Consider the following 20,320-nt stretch of genomic DNA (forward strand, 5'->3'; position numbering starts at 1 on the left):
GGATTCTGTGTCTCCCTCTCTCTCTCTACCTTCCTCTGCTCATGCTCTGTCTGTCTGTCTCTGTCTCAAAAGTAAATAAACATAAAAAAAGTCGAATGAAAGGGAACGTTTCTTTGCATGTAGAAGAAAATATTGTACGATGCATTCTTGGTACTCACATATCCAAAATTCTGTGCTCCTCTTGGAACTCCGGCAACCAGCTCTGGGGATAAAAATATTCATTTAGAAGGGGAATTACATATATTTTTAAGCCACCCAAGAAATGAGTTAAAGAGAGTGCTTTTTACGTGAGTAACCATCACTTGAGGAGCTAGAAGTGTGAGGTCACGGGTTTGCATTTTGCTTCTGCTACAGACCACGGAAAACAGAACAGAAGTCGTCCTGTGAGATTTCCTAGCCTTCACCACCAGTCTCCAATGTGTTTCTGCCTGCATAGCAGAAGCCTGACTTCTCAGCTCTGCAATGTGATTCGTAAGTTAAACCTCTGAGTCCGATTTCTCCGGCTTTCACTGTGGTGACATCTTTTGTACTAGTGTGAAAAGTACAGCTTCTGTCACCCTCACATGGCAAAACAAGTTCGGTTACCTAAAGAAAAGCCATCATAAATGATATGAGTCTGGCCCCCTTGCAAGTGTTTGTTGGCAGCAGAATTAGGGGGTGACCTGGCAGCTTAGGGTCCCCCAGAAAGGAAGCGTCGATAACACAAACAGAAGAGGCAACTGTGGGGAAAAAAGTCCATATAATTCAGGGCACAGTGATCCGTCTCTAGATTCAGAAGACAGTGGTTCTATTCTTGGGTCTGCCATATACCTGGGATGAATCATTTACCCCCACTTTTTCCGGTCACCTGCAATAGTGTGGGAGTTGGGACTGGCTGGTTATCAAAGATCTTTTGGCTCTTGTTTCTACAAATCTAAACTATCCTTTGATTCATCGGGGTTAACCTTTTAGTTTAATTTAAATAGGAAGGGTCTGGAAGAGAATCCCCTTCTATTTAAATTCCCCTTCCCCTCACCTGCTGTGGAAGGTCTGGCGCGAGTTCTGGCCTCAACTACATCGGATGTGCTGTGCTCTGGCAGAGTTGGGTGCTCATGCTGTTAGCGTGAACAATCAAAGAAGGTTCGTTTGGGGATAGATGTTGGACTTTTCAGCCGTCAATCCACTCATTCAATCAACAAACATAATAGGCAAATGGAGTAAAAAATAGTGAGCACATTGGACAAAAATGCCCTGCTCTCATGGAGCTCATGCTCTGGTTGGAAGAGACAGTCCATTTAAAAAACAGAGTTGATGAAATGGCATATTTGAAGGGGGTGAGTATGGTGAGTGGAGAAAAACCGAACAGTAAAATGGTACAGGGGGAAATGGAGGTGGGATGAGAAAGGACTTAGGCCTTATTAGGGCACAACAGGCAGGAGAGGACTTGGCAAGAAAGACATTGGAGCCAAAAATGAAGAAAGTGGAGATGTAAATATTATGGAGGTATTGGAAAAGTATGTTCTAGTCAGGTATGGCTACTGCAAAGGTCCTAAGGTAGAAGTGTGTCTGGAGTATTCAGAGAATAGTAAAGAGACCAGGGTGGCTGGAGGGGAGGGAGTGAGGCGGAAAGGGGTAGGAAATGAGGTCAAAATCTTATGAATGGAGACTTTTAGCTCATTGTAAAGTCTTGGATTTCAGACTGAAGGAGTTGAAAAATCACTAGGTCAAAGAAGTTACGTGATCTGACTTCTGTGTCTAAAGGACCACTTTGGTTGCTGAATTTAGAGCAGACTACAGGAGGGCAAGGGGGGAGAGAGAGAGAGAGAGAGACCGACCAGGTAGGAGGCTACTGCAATAAAGCTGGGGGACTTGAATCTGAGTACAAGCTGTGCAGGAGGTGAGAAATGGTCAGATTCTGGTCATATTTGAGAGTTTCGTTAGCAGGTCTACTCATAAATTGGGTATGGATGGGGTGTGAGAGAAAGAGCACAGTACAAGGCTGACTTCCAAGGTATTTGGCTCAAGCAGTTGAGAGGATGGTAGACTGTGTTCTGGGGAGAAGGTCAGAAGTTCGCTCATGAGCACATTAAGTTTGAGAGAACTACTCAAACAGAGATGTTGAGTACTGAATTGAGGTTCCAGATATTAGAACACATATCCCTGAACCTGGAATTCAGCGTCATCTGGAGAAATACCTGGAACCTGGAACTCAGTAGAAGCTGGAAAAACAATGAGACTGGATGAGGTTACCAACAACTCAAAGAAGAAAGAAAGAATCCAAGTGTTTAACCCTGGGACACCTCAATGATATGAGAGAAATTAAAGGGGAATCAACAGCAGAGAGGGAAGGGGGGAGGGAGAGGGAAGAGGGAGCTACAAGTGTCTGGGAAGCCAAGGGAAGAAATGAGGAGGGAATAATGAATTCTTTCAATGCTCATGATAATCAAGGAAGAGGAGGTGCATAGAGGCCACTGGTTTGCTTGACAGGAGCCATTTCAGCTGAGTGGTGAGTTGAAGATGAGAAGGCAGTAGATACAGCGGACAGAGATACAGCAGAGAAGAGTGACAGCTCTTTTGAAGCAGAGTCAATAGGTGCTTGCTGGAGGAGGGAGTGGAGTAACAAATTTACTTCTTAAGGTCAGAGAAGTATGTTTGTACAGTGGTGGGAATGATCCAAAGAAAATCATGATGTGGGAATGGTTGGAGTCCCTTCTCTGAGTCACAAGAGGCAATGAGGTATGGTGCAAAGTCTAGGTGCAAAGTCTTACCCAGGGGCATGGACTGCTCAACCATAGCAATGGGAGGGAAGGTGAAGCATGTCCTTGAAGAATAAAACTGGATTCAGAATAACTAAGCTATCTGGACAGATTTCCAGGAAAGCTATCAGAACCGGTCGCACGCTGCTCAGTTTTCAACAATATTTATTTGGCGTGAATTAAATTGGCATCTAACAACAAACCACCATCAAATATAATGGAGTTGACTGATTCCAGGATCAGGCCTGTCAACCAGAGGAGTCTGAAGGGACTATCCCGTTTGAGATGCATGACAACCACTACTAAGCCTTCCGCAAACCTTCAGAATTTCATTTAAAAGAAATCAACCATCACACTCAGTAACGTTGGAGTCTGTCACCCCACGTAGTCACAGCACTTAGAAGTTATTAAAAGTCATGTTGGGGGCGCCTGGGTGGCTTGGTTGGTTAAGCGTCCGACTTCGGCTCAGGTCATGATCTCATGGGTTGTGAGTTCGAGCCCTGCATCAGGCTCTGTGCTGACAGCTCAGAGCCTGGAGCCTGCTTCGGATTCTGTGTCTCCCTCTCTCTCTGCCCCTCCCCTGCTCATGCTCTCTCTCTTTCTCTCTGCCTCTCAATAATAAGTAAACGCTAAAAATACATACATACATACATACATACATACATACATACATAAATAGAATGGTTTGGAGTTTTAAGACAAGTTAGAACTGTCACTCAACTACAAAAATTCAGTTGGGAGACAAAATAAGTGACTTTTCTCAGATCCATTTCAATAACTCATAGGAAAACCTTCAAAGATCTCTTAATATCCCTGGCCTTGAAATACATGACCTGGGCATCAACCCCACCAGCAAGAAGCAAAAAGGAAGCTGGTGTTTATCGAATGTTTTCCACCCACTAAGACAATGTGCCACAAGCTTTATAATATTTCCATAATTTAACCTCTAAAAAGTAGGCATTCATACCCCTGTGGACGTGTGGAGAAAATAAGGCTTAGAAAGGCTCGGTCACTGTACATAGTTGGTGAGCAGTAAGACTCAAGAACTGAGAGCCACGTCATCGTTTTTTCTACCACACCAAATGACTTTCCTAGGATTGGTTAGGGCCATATCACTTTTTTGGTTTTAGCTCACCACGTTGGACTCTAAAACAAGAACCAAAGATCGTAACCTTTTTTGAGTCATGAACACACTTGGGAAATAGGTGAAAGTTATGGATCTTCTCATTGGAAAAATTCATATGTATATAACACCTTGCATATAATTTCTAGGGGTTCAAACCCTGTGAAGTCCATCCGTCCCTGTACCACCCGGAATACAAGGATCCCACGTTAAGGGCTTCTAATCTACAGTACATCAGGTCAGTCACTAGGTTTCAAAGAACTTCAACTCTTTCCAGTCTGCTTAAGTAAGTAGTGAACATGGGCAGTCTTGGACTTGGTGTGGTCTGATGAATGGATCCATTCTGACGAATGGATCACTCCCTGATAGTGCCTTTACTTTACATATCATTTAAAACTTGGATCCGTCTTCTAGATATTTCTATGATCTAATGGAAAACCACTATGATTTCTTACCATGCTTCCCTGTGATGTGCTGTCATGCACCCCTAATAATTTCCTTGGGTCAGGACTGAATTTTCTCCTGGGGAACTTTCCAACAGGAGTTTAATGCCATGTTTAAAATCATTTGGCATATTTTACAATTTCCTTTGCTAAATCACTGAGTGATTAGAAGATTGGACTTTTCTAAGGTACTAGGAATTTAATTTTATCTCTGATGGACTCTAACCCAAGAATTCTTTCTCGTTATAGCTAATATTTAAATAGTATTTGTTATGTATCAGTATTATACTGTTTTATGAATGTAGGATTAGCTCACTTAATCCTAAGAATCCTATGATACAGATGATACTATCATCTTCATTGTTGTCATCATCAACACCATCCTCCTCCTCCTCAGCATCACTACCATCATCATCATCACCAACATCATTATCATTACCATCACCACTATCTCTCTTTTAGAAATAAAGAAATGGAGGCACTGAGATGTTAGGTAACTAGGTCACAGACCTGGTAGATGGCAAAGTCAGGGTTGAAACCCAAGTGGTCTAGCTCCAAAGTCTATGCTTTTAACTACCACAACAGATTGTCTTTTAAAATCTTGAAAAAAAAAATGTGTGGAAAGAGAGAGCCTTTAAGAATTAGCTTGTATTTAGGGGTGCCTGGGTGACTCAGTTGGTTAAGCATCCAACTTTGGCTCAGGTCATGATCTCATGGCTCATGAGTTTGAACGCCATGTCGGGCTCTGTGCTGACAGCTCAGAGCCTGGAGCCTCCTTCGGATCCTGTGTTTCCCTCTCTCTCCGCCCCTCCTCCACTTGTGCTCTGTCTCTCAAAACTGAATAAAGGTTTAAAAAAAAAAAAGAAATATCTTGTATTTAAAAGAAAAATATTCTTTTAAAGAAAAAAACCACAAAACCTCTGTGTTCAATCCCTATCTCACTGCATAAAGAATGTTTTATTCTCTGTGAATTTCTGCTTTGTAAATCTTTTTGAGATGAAACAGTTAAAAGAGCTCTGGGGCACCTGGGTGGCTCAGTTGGTTGAGCGTCTGACTCTTGATTTCAGCTCAGATCAAGATCCCAGGATCATGGGATCAAGCCCTACATTGGGCTCCATGCTGAGCTTGGAGCCTGCTTAGGATTCTCTCTCTCTCTCTCTCTCTCTCTCTCTCTCTCTCTCTCTCCCCTTCTGCCCTTCCTCCCTGCTCGTTCTCTCTCTACAATACAATACAATACAATACAATAAGCTCTGATGATTTCCAGGGATGGCCCACATTTCATTTACTCTTAATTCTTTGTGAATTCATTAAAACACACTAGTGAAAAGCAGTTAAGGTTCATATGAAACAAGAGGGAAATACTGATTGATTGATGATTCATTCATTCAATAAATATTACCAGTCTTGTATATGATAGGTATTGCCAGGAACTGAATGTTTGTGTACCCCCAAAATTTGTATGTTGAAACCTAACCCTTGATGTGATAGTCTTAGGAGACAGGGCCCCTGGGAGGTGATGAGGTCATGGGGCTTAGATTAGTTTTATGTTTAGAACTTTATCCTCCCACTTACTACAATTGTTTATCAGGTATTTTGTGCTCGCCGTTTAATGCCTGTCAGCCCCACTGGGACTATAAACTCTGAGATTGAGGACCATCTGTTCGCCTCTGTGTGTTCAACATTTAACACATAGCCTGGCACATAGCAGGTGCTCAAGAAAAACTGGAAGAATGCATGAATGGCAAATTCCTTAGGAGGGAGAAAAATGAGATCATACAGGAGTTTACAGAAGGAAGTGAAAGAAGGAGATGACGTTTGAAATTGTACTAAAAAAAAAAAAAAAGTAGCATTTGACCTGTCGAAATTAGAGTAGCTACAGATTCAGGGGACGGAAACCAGAGATGGCAGCCATTGTAAGGTATAGAGGACAGAGGTGAGGGGCATATATGAGAACAGGAGTTAATTCATTCTGTTATTTTGAGCTTGAGCATATCCAAAGGGGAAAAGGAAATAATGTAGAGGTGCTGGGTTGGAGCCTGGGAGGGAGTTTAGTAGGGACACGTCCAATGTGAATGTCCAGAAATTAAAGATGGGGGATCTTGACTTTTCAAATGTGATCTGTCACTAATAGCATGGCTTTTGTGTAGGCCATTTTTTTAAGTTTATTTTTTTTTAATTTATTTTGAGAGAGCTATAGAGAGCAAATGGGGGAGGGGCAGAGAGAGAGGGAGACAATACCAAGCAGACTCCCCACTGTCAGCCCAGAGCCCAATGTGGGGCTCAGACTCACAAACTGCGAGATCATGACCTGAACCAAAATCAAAGAGTTGGACACTTAACTGACCGAACCACCCAGGCGCCCCTCTGTGGGCCATTTAATCACCTGTATTTTTCTCATGCATAATATGGGATTATTGGACTTGTTTTTTATTGCTTAACTCGATTTTATAACGATTGACATTCAGTATGATGAAGTTATTTAAGACTTAAAATGCTGTGCTGAAGTGTATTTTGGTTTGTTTTTCTACATAATATTATCATACGCATTCTGGGATTCCATTATTATACATTTGTGTAGCAAAGAAAATCACATTTATAACAGGGCTTTTCAGGTCCTTTTACCTTTCCCCGTGCTTTATAAATGACTTACATCCAATAATGTCTCTCACCTTGCTCAGAGTCTCCAGTGAATTCCCCAGCAGCAACTGAATATCCTGGGTTAAAGAAAAGGAAAACTAGTCACGTGTTTGAAGGCTTTACAAATGAACTTTATCTAGAAAAATGAAAGAACTGCCATAGTACTGCTTTGGTCAGAAATTTCAACAAATATCATCACATAAAAGTTTAGGGTTCTGTGATGGGAAAAAACAGTGAAACGAACGCTTCCGTACTAAATCCTGGAAGCATAATCGGTTCGCTTCTTCTGAACATGGCAACACAATCAGATTGTGAGGAATACTTCATCATCCCCCTTAAAGAGTAAATGGTGGCCACTGTACCTGAAGGTCGCTGATTCATCAGGATCAGACATGATACTCGGAAAGTATCTTTTGTGCTCAACATTTGCTATTTCTGATCGCCAAGAAGGTATATTTCCTAATTTCTTTAATGATGGTTTTCCACAAATGTCACTTAGCTCTAAAGTGAGGTGAGGTGAAAAACATAACTGCATTTTGCTTCATTTATCAAGCAATCAAAATGCCTATAGGATACTAAAGGTAGGAAACAACCGCGGCACATTGACATTGTATGGTTTCCGCATAATACGTTTGACAACATTCTAGCAACTGGAAGGTCTTTTGTTGTTGCTCTGAAAGCTGGAAAGGACGGCCAACATGTTGCCCCTATGGCACTGGGCAGCCCCACTAATTCATAGTCTCTACAACTGGCAAAATATTTTATGCGCAAGACACTTTTACAGTTAGTGTTTGATTGCATAACTGGACACTACAGCCTAAATCAAAACATAGAAAGTAACCATCGAAATTCCCCCCATTAAATAAGAAATTGACTTTGGGGCTGAGGCCAATGTTTTATTGTGTGAAAGTCATATCCTTCTAGAGTAATTTATTGAAATTTTTAAAATAAAAAAATGGTTGCTGAATTTGAAGCGAAAGTCTGTTACAGAGCCTATAAAATAGGCTGAACCAAAAGAGAAGACTTATATGCCATGGCTGAATAAAAGGAAAGTCCATTCTCAGCTAGTAAGAAAAGAAAATTTGCACAAGCTACCAAAGAACAGCGGATAAGTGAGGAATAAAGTTTGCACCTACATTTAATAAGTTTGCCTTTTGAGAAACAACAAATGTGCTAAATAATGAATCTCACCAAGGTAACTGTCATCATAGGAAGCTGGAGCCACGTCTGTCTGTTTCTCTCGAGCCAATTTCCTTAGGATATCCTTGAACGAGTAATTCGCAATGATATCTGCAATACTGGCAGTGATCACCTGACCTGTGTCCAAACAAATGGATGCATTAGCTGAATGAATGCAAGAGGCAGGCCCTCTCTGAGCAGACACAGAACACCTGAAAAACACATACTCCCTTGAAAACAATAATGGAATTGCTTGCGTTTTTGAAGATGAATTTTTCCACCTGCTACTAGAACTGCAGGTAAAGTTGGTTATGGCTGGGTAGAGCCTTCCATTCTGACAGAAGAACCAAAGATCACTACATAATATTATCTGTCTTCCTGCTGCCTTCACAATACATACTCCCTCTACCTCCAAATGATAAAAATATCTGAGTAAAGATACCTGTAGGCAAAACTTATGGATTAAAATTTTAATCTGGAACATTGCAGATAGAAGAAACATCATCTAACTTGGAGATCATCTAGCCAAATATAACCTCATATGGGTGGGGAAACTGAGGCGCAAAGAGCACGAATGCATTCTCTAAGGTCATGTGGTTTTGCTGTTACAAACAAGCTCTCCTTTGGCATTCTATTAAGACTTTTTGTCGTCTCACAAAATACAGATTAAATCTAGATACTTAATAAATAGACTATGAAATCTGTCACTTATGTTAAAGGAAGGAAAGGGGTGCCTGGGTGGCTCGGTTGGTTATGCGTCCAACTTCAGCTCAGGTCATGATCTCACGGCTTGTGAGTCTGAGCCCCACATCGGGCTCTGTGCTGACAACTCAGAGCCTGGAGCCTGCTTCAGATTCTGTGCCTCCCTCTCTCTCTGCCTCTCTTCCACTTGTGCTCTGTCTCTCTCTCTCTCAAAATAAATAAAATGTAAAAAAAAAAAAAAAAAAGGAAGGAATTACATAATTTTTGAGCCATTTTTTTTATGGTAAAATGTATACAGAGAGCATAAAATTATGACAACAGGAGGCAGTGAGGTCCCGCGAGATCCAGAATTTTAGCAAAACAAAAAAACAAAAAAACAAAAAAAAGGAATCCAAGGCTGGCAACAATGATAGGGTAAGAACTTCGGCTAATATCTCCCAAATAAAGTCACTATTAAAAGTCTTGAAATATGATTGTATTTGGGGTGGTCAAATATCCAAAAGATAGCCAGCTATTTTCCACAATTTCCATGCATTCTCATATTTATGATGGATATCTAAGGGAAAAGTGTGATCTCATTCTTTTTGGGAGAAAACTGGAGATATGCTTTTAAGAAACTTACATTTAATACTAATTTTAAAGCCAAATGATTCTTTGGGACTTCACTGATAATTCATAGTCTTTCTGTTTGAAGTCCAAAAGGAATAAAACTATCAAATCTGGCCATAAATATTTCCCAATGACTCTTCCTGAAATGACTGTTCTGATATTAAGACAACGATATTCACACACGTACTTCTGAACAATGTCTGTAGAATCTGCCAATTTTCTCTGGGTTAAGGCTAAATCCCCCCTTTCCTCCTCCTACATACACACTGCCTTTGCTTTTTTCCTTTAGTTGCTTCTAAAAACATTATAACCTTAAGCCTAAAAAGATTTTTACATTACCTATTGCAGACAATGCTTCTATATCTCCTTGGTATGGCTACTTTTCATCAAATCATCTGTATCAGATTTTTTTTTTTTCATTTTTTTTTTTCATTTTTTTTTTCAACGTTTATTTATTTTTGGGACAGAGAGAGACAGAGCATGAATGGGGGAGGGGCAGAGAGAGAGGGAGACACAGAATCGGAAACAGGCTCCAGGCTCTGAGCCATCAGCCCAGAGCCTGACGCGGGGCTTGAACTCCCGAACCGCGAGATCGTGACCTGGCTGAAGTCGGACGCTTAACCGACTGCGCCACCCAGGCGCCCCAGATATATATATTTTTTTAACTTAAGGAAAGAAAAGAATTCTCTGAGTGAATTAGAAGCAAATCTTTTAAACACATACTTTTTATTTCATAACCACCTACTCCATAAATTATATTGTTTTTCAATCTGCAAAATAATTTCTAAGACTGAAATGTTAATTATTTGATATTCATAGTTGTACATGTATGAATTAAGCTTAACAGTAATTTCACATACCATTTTATCATAAACCCATATCCTGGATCTCTTCTTGGCTTTTTAAAAAGTGTCTGTAGTTTTATATTATTGTATTTTTTTATTTTCACTACAGTGTAGTTAACATATAGTGTCATATAGTTTCAGGTATATGATACAGTGATTCTACAATTCTATGCATCGCACAGTACTTGTCAAAGTAAGTGTACTCTTAGTCCCCTTCGCCTATTTCACCCATTCCCCCTCCCCCCTCCCAACTGGTAACCATCAGTTTGCTCTCTACAGTTAAGAGTCTGTGTTTTAGTTTGTCTTTTTTTTTAACTCGTTCATTTGTTTTGTTTCTTAAATTCCATATATGAGTGTCATCATATGGCATTTGTCTTTCTCTGACTTATTTCGCTTAGCCTAAGTGAAATATGATTATACCCTACACATCTATCCATGTAGTTGTAAATGACAAGATTTCATTCTTTTTTATGGTGAGTAATAGTTCGTTGTGTATATACCACTTCTTTATCCCTTCATCTATTGTTACACAGCTGGGCTGCTTACAGAATTCAGCTCTTGTAAATAACGCTGTAATGAACACAGGGGTGCATACATCTTTTTGATTAGTGTTTTTGTATTCTTTGGTAAATATCCAGTAGTGAAATTATGGGATCATTAGGGTAATTCTATTTTTAATTTTTAGAGGAAGCCTCCACAGTGGCTACACCAGTTTGCATTCCCATCAACAGGGCACGAAGGTTCCTTTTTCTCCAAAGAAAGGATTGAGGATCAACACTTGTTGGTTCTTGTGTTTTTGATTTTAGCTATTTTGACAGGTGTGAGGTGATATCTTATTGTGGTTTAATTTGCATTTCCCTGATGATGAGTGACATTGAGCATCTTTTCATGTGTCTGTTGGCTATCTGGATGTCTTCTTTGGAGAAATGTCTATTCAGGTCTTTTGCCCATTTTTAATTAGATTATTTGTTTTTTGGTATCGAGTTGTAGAAGTTTATATATACATTTTGGATACTAACACTTTATTACACATATAACTTCCAAATATCTTCTCCCATTCAGTATGTTGTCTTTTAGTTTTGTTGATTGTTTCTTTTGCTGTGCAGAAGCCTTTTATTTTGATGTAGTCCCAACAGTTTATTTTTGTTTTTATTTCCCTTGCCTAGGAAACATATCTAGAAAAATGTTGATACGGCTGATGTCAGAGAAATGATGTCAGTGCTCTCTTCTAGGATTTTTATGGCTTCAGGTCTCACATTTAGGTCCTGGATCCATTTTGAGGTTATTTTTGTGTATGGTGTAAGATAATGTCCAGCTTCATTCTGGAGGAACTAAAAAATACATGAAGAAAAATGCATTCATTTTTCCAGCATTCATTCATTCATGTAACCTGTCCAGCTTTCTCAGCACCATTTGTTGAAGAAACTGTCTTTTCCCTTTTGGATATTCCTCCCTCTTTTGTCAAAGATTAACTGTCCCTATAATCATGGGTTTATTTCTGGGCTCTCTATTCTGTTCTATTGATCTATATGTCTATTTTTGTGCCAGTACCATACTGTTTTGAGTACTGCAGACTTGTGGTATAACTTGAAATCTGGAATTGTGATACCTCCGATTTTGTTTTGCTTTTTCAAGATTGCTTTGGCTAATCAGGGTCTTTTGTGGTTCCATACCAATTTTAGAATTGTTTGTTCTAGTTTTGTGAAAAAAAAAAAAATGCTGTTGGTATTTTGATAGAGATTGCATTAAATCTTTACATTGCTTTGGGTAATATGGGCATTTTAACAATATTTGTTCTTCCAGTCCATGAGCATGGAACATCTTTCCATTTGTTTGTGTTGTCTTCAATTTATTTCATCAATGTTTTACAGTGTTCAGAGAACAGGCCTTTCATCTCCTTGGTTAAGTTTATTCCTTGTTATTTTACTATTTCCGGTGCAATTGTAAATGGGATTGTTTTCTTAATTTCTCTTTCTGCTGCCTCATTATTATTGTGTAGAAATGCAGTGAATTTCTGTAAATTGATTTTGTATCCTGCAACCTTACTGAATTCACTTATCAGTTCTAGTAGTGTTTTGGTGGAGTCTTTAGGATTCTCTATATATAGTATCTTGTCATCTACAAGGAATGACCGTTTTACTTCTTTCTTACCAATTTTTTTTTAAAAGAATTTTTTTTTTCAACGTTTATTTATTTTTGGGACAGAGAGAGACAGAGCATGAACGGGGGAGGGGCAGAGAGAGGGGGAGACACAGAATCGGAAACAGGCTCCAGGCTCTGAGCCATCAGCCCAGAGCCGGACGCGGGGCTCGAACTCACGGACTGCGAGATCGTGACCTGGCTGAAGTCGGACGCTTAACCGACTGCACCACCCAGGCGCCCCGCTTTCTTACGAATTTTGATGGTTTTCTTTTTCTTGTCTGATTGCTGCAGCTAGGATTTCCAGCACTATGTTGAATAAAAGTGGTGAGAGTGGCCATCCTTGTCTTGTTCCTGAGCTTAGGGGAAAAATTCAGTTTTTCACCATTGAACATGATGTTACCTGTGGATTTTTCATGTGTAGCCTTTATTATGTTGAGGTATAGTCTCTCTAAAACTACTTGGTATAGGGTTTTCACATGAATAGACATTGTACTTTATCAAATGCTTTTTTTTGCATCTATTGAAATTATCATATGGTTTTTATCCTTTCTCTTATTAATGTGATGTATCATGTTGATTGATTTGTGAATACTAAATCACCCTTGCATACTGGGGATAATCTCGCTTGATTGTGGTGAATAATTTTTTAAATGTATTGTTGGATCTAGTTTGTTAATATTTTTATTGAGGACTTTTTCATCTATGTTCTTCAGAGATATTGGCCTGTTTTCTCTTTTTGTTGTAGTGTCTTTATCTGCTTTTGGTTTCAGGGTATTGTTGTCCTCACAGAATGAATTTGGAAGCTTTCCTTCCTCTTCTATTTTGTGGAATAGTTTGGGACTATGTATTCACTGTTCTTTAAATATTTGTTAGAATTCATCTGTGAAGCCATCTGGTTCTGGACTTTTGTTTGTTGGGAGGTTTTTTTAATTACAGATTCAGTTTTGTTTCTGGTTATCAGTCTGTTCAAATTTTCTATTTCTTCCTGATTCAGTTTGGTAGGTTATTTGTTTCTATGAATTCATCCATTTCTTCTAGGTTGTTCAGTTTATTTCTCCACCTTCATTTCTGATTTTGTTTATTAAGTCCTCTATTTTATTCTTTTTTTTTTTTTTTGAGGAGTCTGGCTAAAGGTTTATCAATTTTGTTGATCTTTTCAAAGAAGCAGCTCCTAGTTTCATTGTTTGTTTGTTTTTTTAGTTTCTCTCTCATTTATTTCTGCTCTAATTGTTATTATTTCCTTCATTTTATTGGTTTTTGGTTTTGTTTGTTGTTCTTTTTCTGGCTCCTTTAAAAGGATACAAAGTTAGGTTGTTTATTTGAGATTTTTTTCTTGCTTCTTGAGATAGATAAACTTCCTTCTTAGAATAGCTATTGATGCATCCCAAAGATTTTGGACCATGGTTTTCATTTTCATTTTTCTTCATGTATTTTTTTTATTTCCTCTTTGATTTCTTGCTTGAGCCGCTCCATTCATTGTGTAGTAGCATGGTATTTAACCTCCATGTATTTGAGCTCTTTCACAAGATTTTTTCTTGTTGTTGGTTTCTAGTTTGATAGCACTATGGTCAGAAAAGATGCATGCTATGACTTTGATCATTTTGATTTGTTGAGACTTGTGTTGTGGCCTAATATTGATCTATTCTGGAGAACGTTCCATGAACACTTGAAAAGAATATGTATTATGCTCTTGTAGGATGGAATGTTTTGAATCTATCTGTTCTGAATATATCATTCAAAGCCACTGTTTCTTTGTTCATTTTCTGTTTGGATGATCTGTCCAAAGTGGCATGTTAAAGTCTCCTACTATTATTGTACTGCTATCAATTACTTCCTTTATGCTTGTTATTAGCTGCTTCATGTATTTGGGTGCTTCTATGTTGGATGCATAAATATTTACAATTGTTACATCTTCTTGTGGGATTGTTCCCTTTATGATTATATAGTGTCCTCCTTTGTCTTTTGTTACTATCTTTGTTTTAAACTTTTATTTTGTCTGTTATAAGTATTGTTATCCTGGCTTTCTTTTCACATCCGTTTGTATGATAAATTCTTTTCCATCCCTTCACTTTCAATCTGCATGTGTCTTTAGGTCTGAAATGAGTCTCTTGTGGGAAGCATATAGATGAAGCTTGCTTTTTATCCATTCTGCCACCCTACATCTTCTGATTGGAGCATTTAGTCCATTTATATTCAAAGTGATGATTGATAAATTTATACTACTGCCATCTCATATTTGTTTTATGGTTGTTTTTATAGTTCTTCTCTGTTCCTTTCTACTCCTGCTCTGTTCTCTCATGGTTTGACAGCTTTCTTTAGTGATATACTTGGATTTCATTTCTCTTTATTTTTTGTATATCTATTACTAGTTTTTGATTTGTGGCTATCATTAGGTTTATCTATAACCTCTTATACACGAAGCTGTCTATATTAAGTTGATAAATGTAAGTTTGAACTCATTCTTAACTCCTTTCCCTCCCAAGCTTTAGATATATATGCTGTCATACTTTCCGTCTTTTTATTTTGTGAATCCCTTGACTGATTTTTATAGATATACTTAATTTTACTGCTTTTTGCTTCCTACTTTTCTTACTCCTACTTAAGGTTGTTCCTTTCTACTCTTTAACATTTCTTGTAGGGCTGGTTTAGAGGTCATGAATTCTATTAACTTTTGTTTGTCTGGGAAATTCTTTTTCTCTCCCTCTATTCTGAATGAGAGCCTTGCGGAATAGAGTATTCTTGGCTGCAGATTTTTCTCTTTCAGCACTTTGAATATATCATGCCACTCCCTTCTGGACTACGAAGTTTCTGCTAAAAAGTCAGTGGATAGCTTTATGGGGTTTCCCTTGTATGTAACCGTTTTCTTTTCTTTTGGTGCTTTTAAATTTCTCTCTTTATAACTACTTTTTGCCATTTTAATTGCTATTTGTCTTGATGTGGACATTCTTGGATTGATTCTGTTGGGGACTCTCTGCACCTCCTGGATCTGGATTTCTGTTTCCTTCCCCAGATTTGGGAAGTTTTCAGCTCTTACTTCTTCAAATAAATGTTCTGCCCCCTTTTCTCTCTCTTCTCTTTCTGGGATCCCTATGATGCAAATGTCATTATGCTTGATGGTGTTACTGAATTCCCTATGCCCTTTGATTTTGCATTACTTTTTTCCCTCACATGTTCAGCTTGATTGCTTTCCATAACTCTGTTCTCCAGGGCTTCCTCTAGTCTACTATTTATTTCATCTCATGTATTTTAAATTTCATTTATTAAGGACATCTCGGATTGGTTCTTTTTTGTGTTTCATATCTCTTTGATAAGGATCATTGATATCCTCCACTCTTTTCTGAAGTCCGTGAGCATCTTTATGATTCTTTCTTTAAATTCTCTATTGGGCATATTACTTATCTCTGTTTGCTTAGGTGTCTTGCAGTGATTTTTGTCCTGTTCTTTCATTTGGGACATATTCTCTGTCTCCTCATTTTGTCTAACTCTCTGTGTCTGTTTCTGTGTGTTAGGAAAGTCAACCACATCTCTTGTTCTTGAAAGTAGTGGCCTTATGAAGGAGAGGTCACGTAGTGCCCCACAGTGTAGTGTCCCCTGTTCACAAGAACCTGGTACTTCAGAGTTGTCTCCTATGTGTGTTGCATGTGCCCTGCTGCTGTAGCTGAGCCACTTTTTCCTTCAGTCCAGTCTTCTGCAGTGGCTCTCTTTGCCTGTTGTGGGCCGTGTTTGGTCCCTGTGCTGTTAGTGGGCCAGTCTGATGCTGCCTTGGGCTTGAGTTGAGTCAGACGAGGCATTTGCCAGAGATTTACTATCACTGAACTGAACAGTACTTTCTCTATATTGTTTTCTGAAAGCTTTCTTTGGTGGGCAGGTCGTTCTGTCAGACCAGCTGTCTGGGGCCACCGTCTGACTGGTGTGTGTGGTTCTCTTTCCCTCTCCCCAGGCCAGGAGTCACTTTGGAGTAGTGCTGGCCCATTAGGGCTGCTTGCACACTGCCAGGCTTGTGGCACCACTCTGGATGTCCTCTGGCCAAGGGTGAGAAAGGGGCGGATTCTCAAAATGGAGGGGGCAGGAGGCAAGGTGTTAGCAAGTGCTTTGCTGGTCCTTTGTGGGAGGGGACCTGCAGCAACTGGGACTGAGGTAGGTTTGGCTGGAGGGGACAGATCTGCTGAAGTGCATAGGGTGGTGGCGGTATTAGCAAGTTAGGTAGTGAGCAGTGGCACGGCCATGCTGGTTCCTGCAGACGGCCATGTTTACGCTGGGGGTCAGGGGAGGAAATGGTGCCTGCCAGCTCTTTGGTTTCTGGACAAGTCCCCCGGTGGTCTCTGCTCCTTCAGCACACACTCTGAGTTTAGTAAACAACTCTCCCTTCAGGTATTTTTCAAGATGCTGCTTCTATGCTGTATCTCCTGTCTGTCTTATTGTACTGTTTATTGTACTGTCTCTTTAGGGGCAGGGACTCCGTTTCCTCAAGCCCTTTTGGCTCTCTCAGAGCTGAGCCTGCTGATTTGTAAAGTTCCAGTTTTTAAGTCTCACTAGTTAGAAGAACTTATAAAAGGCAGCCCCTCTGGTTTTCAAAGCCAAACATAATGGGGACTCATCTTCCCCCTGCGGGATCCCTGACATGATAGTCTGTTTCTTTCCCATCTCTGTGTGTGCAGTGTCCCTCCCTCCCAAGGACAGCCCCGTGGGTCTGGTTAGCTCCCTACCACATCTCCGCCCTTCCTACCCTCTTCAATGTGGCCGCTTCTCTACATTTAGTTGTGGAGTTTGTTCTGCCAGATTTGGGGTTGTTTTCTGGGTTATTTACACTGATGTGAATGTTATCTAGTTGTATCCTTGGGACAAGGTGACCTTAGGGTCCTACTCTCCCATCTTTCCCAGACTCTCAATAATTGTATTCTTCCATTGGCTTATTAATATGATCAGGTGTCTTCCAGTTTAAAAGAAAAATTTCACTCCACTCTTCATCTCTCTCATCGTCTACTCTATCTTTATCCTAAACTTCACAGCCAAAATTCAGGGAATATTCTCTGTCATCTCTATGTAGGCATCCCATCCACATCCACGGCTTTAACTGTCACCAATATGCAAGTGACGGAAGTCTGTACGTTAGCCTAGATATCTTCTCTGAGCGAAAGCCCATATATGCAGATATGAAAAACCCTGGATATCTCGAACATGTTCACATTCAACATAACCAAAAGCAAATTCACAATCTTCCCTCTCCAACCCACTCCCACCTGTTCTCTTCCAGGGTTCCCCATCTCAGACAGTGGGACCCACCTATTAACCATGCAGTCGCAAGTCAGAAGTGTATGCTGGGCCTCCTCCCTTTCCTCACCCACACATAACAACTAAGCTGTCTGTTTTCCTCCAAAGCATCTCTCAAATTTCTCCTCCTTTCCATTCTGCACTATTCCCACTCTCAGAAGCAAACGTCTTCATCTGAACCTTAGAGCTAGTTTACCTTAAAAACTTGTGGTTTGCTCACACCTCACTTTGGCCAACCTCCAATTCGTCTTCCATACGGCAACCAGAGTGAGCTTTTCAAAACACAGATCTGATCATAGCATCCCATGCAAAAAACCCTCCACTGGTTTCCCATGATTCTCGAGACAAGAAACGAATACTTACTATAGCTAAGGCTATCTATTTACACTCCTGCAAGCCACCAAGGATTTCCCCTTGTTCACCCCGGCTTCCCTCCATCTCGCCTGACTGCTCAATTCAGGCCACAAAACCTTTCCATAGAGCCCCTTCTCTCTTTGCTAGTTACCTCCTAGCGAAGTTCAGATCTCAGTTCAGGGGTGCTTGTTTCCAAGTTAGTGACCTTTGGGCAGCTTCTGGCCTGCGCAGCACCTTTATAAGAATTAGAAGGCATCAACCCCTCTGGGCAGATGCTGTCCTACACCTGGTCCAGGGTTCCCTAAGCACAGCACAGGTTGTTCAGAGGACAAAACACGTGCACGCAGCCACCCCTGGAGAAGACTCCTATACTCTCATGGCCCCATCACGACGTACCTTTCCTTCACAGAGAGCATCACGTGTGGAGTGTATAGGTATTTGTGTGAATATTGGATTAATGTCTACATCTCCCCCCAGGTGTTAACCTTGTGAGAGTGGGAACAGCGTCCAGTCCACTCATCTCTGTATCCCCAGCATCTAGCACGAAGTCTCACACAGCCTCACCTAAATGCTTGGTGAACAAATGAATTAAGCTGCAACAGTGTTTAAAAATAGCATTCATATACAGTTGGAAATGATGCCTTATTCCTTGGAGAAACTCTGAATCGAGACCTACAATTCATGTAACAAAGGGTCAACATTTGGTGTTAACGGTGTTTCCCCTCCTCGTTAGTAACCACAAATAGGCATTTCTTCTCTGCTCACAGAACGTACCTTGCCAATAAAAACTCCCGGGTCCTCCCACTATGAGGTCTCCATTCTACAAAACAGAAACAGCAACAATTGGAAAAGAAAAACAGATATTTTTTTTCTTTTTCAAGGTGACAAATCATTGGTAACAAGCATCGCTAACAATTTGTTACACGTAGAAAAGCAATTTTTAAATGAGGCCCTTGTATCTGGGTCACGCAGTGCGTTTTATTTGCCTTTTTTCCTTTTTTTTGCTTTCCACTATTTAGTGTGTTAGCACATTAAATAATTTGCGTTTGCCTCAATTAGCTAAGTTGAATTCTCTCCCTTGAGGATACAGAAATTCAGACTTTTGGCACTGATTCAGGTAAGCAAAATAACGTACATGTTTAATGCTGTGTAATTTAGCAGACATGGTCTTGTGAGCTTTGGCAACAAAAGAAAATATGGTTTCTATTTATCTCAAGGCCACAGTAATGCCTATTTTTTCCATACATCTGCAACCACCCCCTTCCCCCTCTCAGAAGAGAGAGCAAACACCCCAGACTAGCAAATATAGATTTTCCCTTCTCCTTACCACCTCCTTCCATCCTCCGTCCAACTTTCAGTGGGGGGGGGGGGGGAAGGCAATAAAAAAAAAAAAAGGCCACGAAAGAGCAAAATTTGTATGCTGATGAATTTTTTTCTACACTGTTTTCAAACCCACAAAATCTTGGTCCCTTATCATCTCTGTAACTTGGTGAAAGGATGTTGTGAATTTTAACACTCGTGTTCAATCTAATCAGTCAATTACAGCTAAGAGATAAAGCAGTTTTTTTCTATCTTTTTTTTTTTTTTTTTTAGAAACACATTTCTCTCACTGAGTTGTTCAGATTTTCCATGTAAAGGATTATCACTGAGGTGGGGAGAAAGACTGTTGTTTTTCATCATATGTATTTCTGTGCTATTTTAATAAGTTTGTCATCTGCATCGATTGCTTTAATGAAAATAAAGAACGAGCAAAAACATTTAAGGAAGTTGTCAAAACAGGCTGGATACATACCTAAAGGTTCTTTTGTTGGTGGTAGTTATTGGGGGTGGGGATGAGAGCCAGAGGCAGAGAGTAAACAAAAAGAAAAAAGAAAAAATCAAACAGATAATACAACTGCTAGAAGCTACAAGCCCAAACTAATTCACCTTGTAAAAATCCAGACTAAATCCTGCTTGGCAGTAACCCTGGCCTTCGGGATCAGCATTACCTAGAGTGACCAAAATATAGAAATGTTATCACATCATCATTCCCAATATATATTTTAATAACAGCTAGGATATTTTGTTGTTTTCCCTATTGATTTCCCAACTTAAAATGATCAGGGTGCCTGGGTGGCTCAGTCTATTAAGCTTCCAGCTTTGACTCAGGTCATGATCTTGCAGTTTGTGAGTTTGAGCCCTGCGTCGGGGTCTATGCTGACAGCTCAGAGCCTGGAGCCTGCTTGATTCTGTGTCTCCCTCTCTCTCTGGCCACCCCCCGCCCCCCCCCCCCCCCTCATG

At 40.0% G+C, this 20,320-nt stretch overlaps 1 protein-coding gene across 1 annotated transcript in view; it reads right to left on the reverse strand.

Moving 5' to 3' along the window:
- Positions 1 to 20,320, reverse strand: part of ITGA8 (integrin subunit alpha 8) — a 206,746-nt gene that overhangs the window by 134,893 nt on the left and 51,533 nt on the right. Inside the window, exons 6-10 of the mRNA XM_047868227.1 lie at positions 19,967 to 20,028; positions 18,815 to 18,860; positions 8,130 to 8,255; positions 6,971 to 7,015; positions 159 to 202 (exon numbers count right to left, since the gene is read on the reverse strand). Of these exons, the coding sequence (XP_047724183.1) occupies positions 159 to 202; positions 6,971 to 7,015; positions 8,130 to 8,255; positions 18,815 to 18,860; positions 19,967 to 20,028 (323 nt within the window). The remainder of the gene's footprint in view (positions 1 to 158; positions 203 to 6,970; positions 7,016 to 8,129; positions 8,256 to 18,814; positions 18,861 to 19,966; positions 20,029 to 20,320) is intronic.

Source organism: Prionailurus viverrinus, chromosome B4 (assembly GCF_022837055.1).
Source record: "Prionailurus viverrinus isolate Anna chromosome B4, UM_Priviv_1.0, whole genome shotgun sequence".
In the NCBI taxonomy this organism is placed as follows: domain Eukaryota; kingdom Metazoa; phylum Chordata; class Mammalia; order Carnivora; family Felidae; genus Prionailurus; species Prionailurus viverrinus.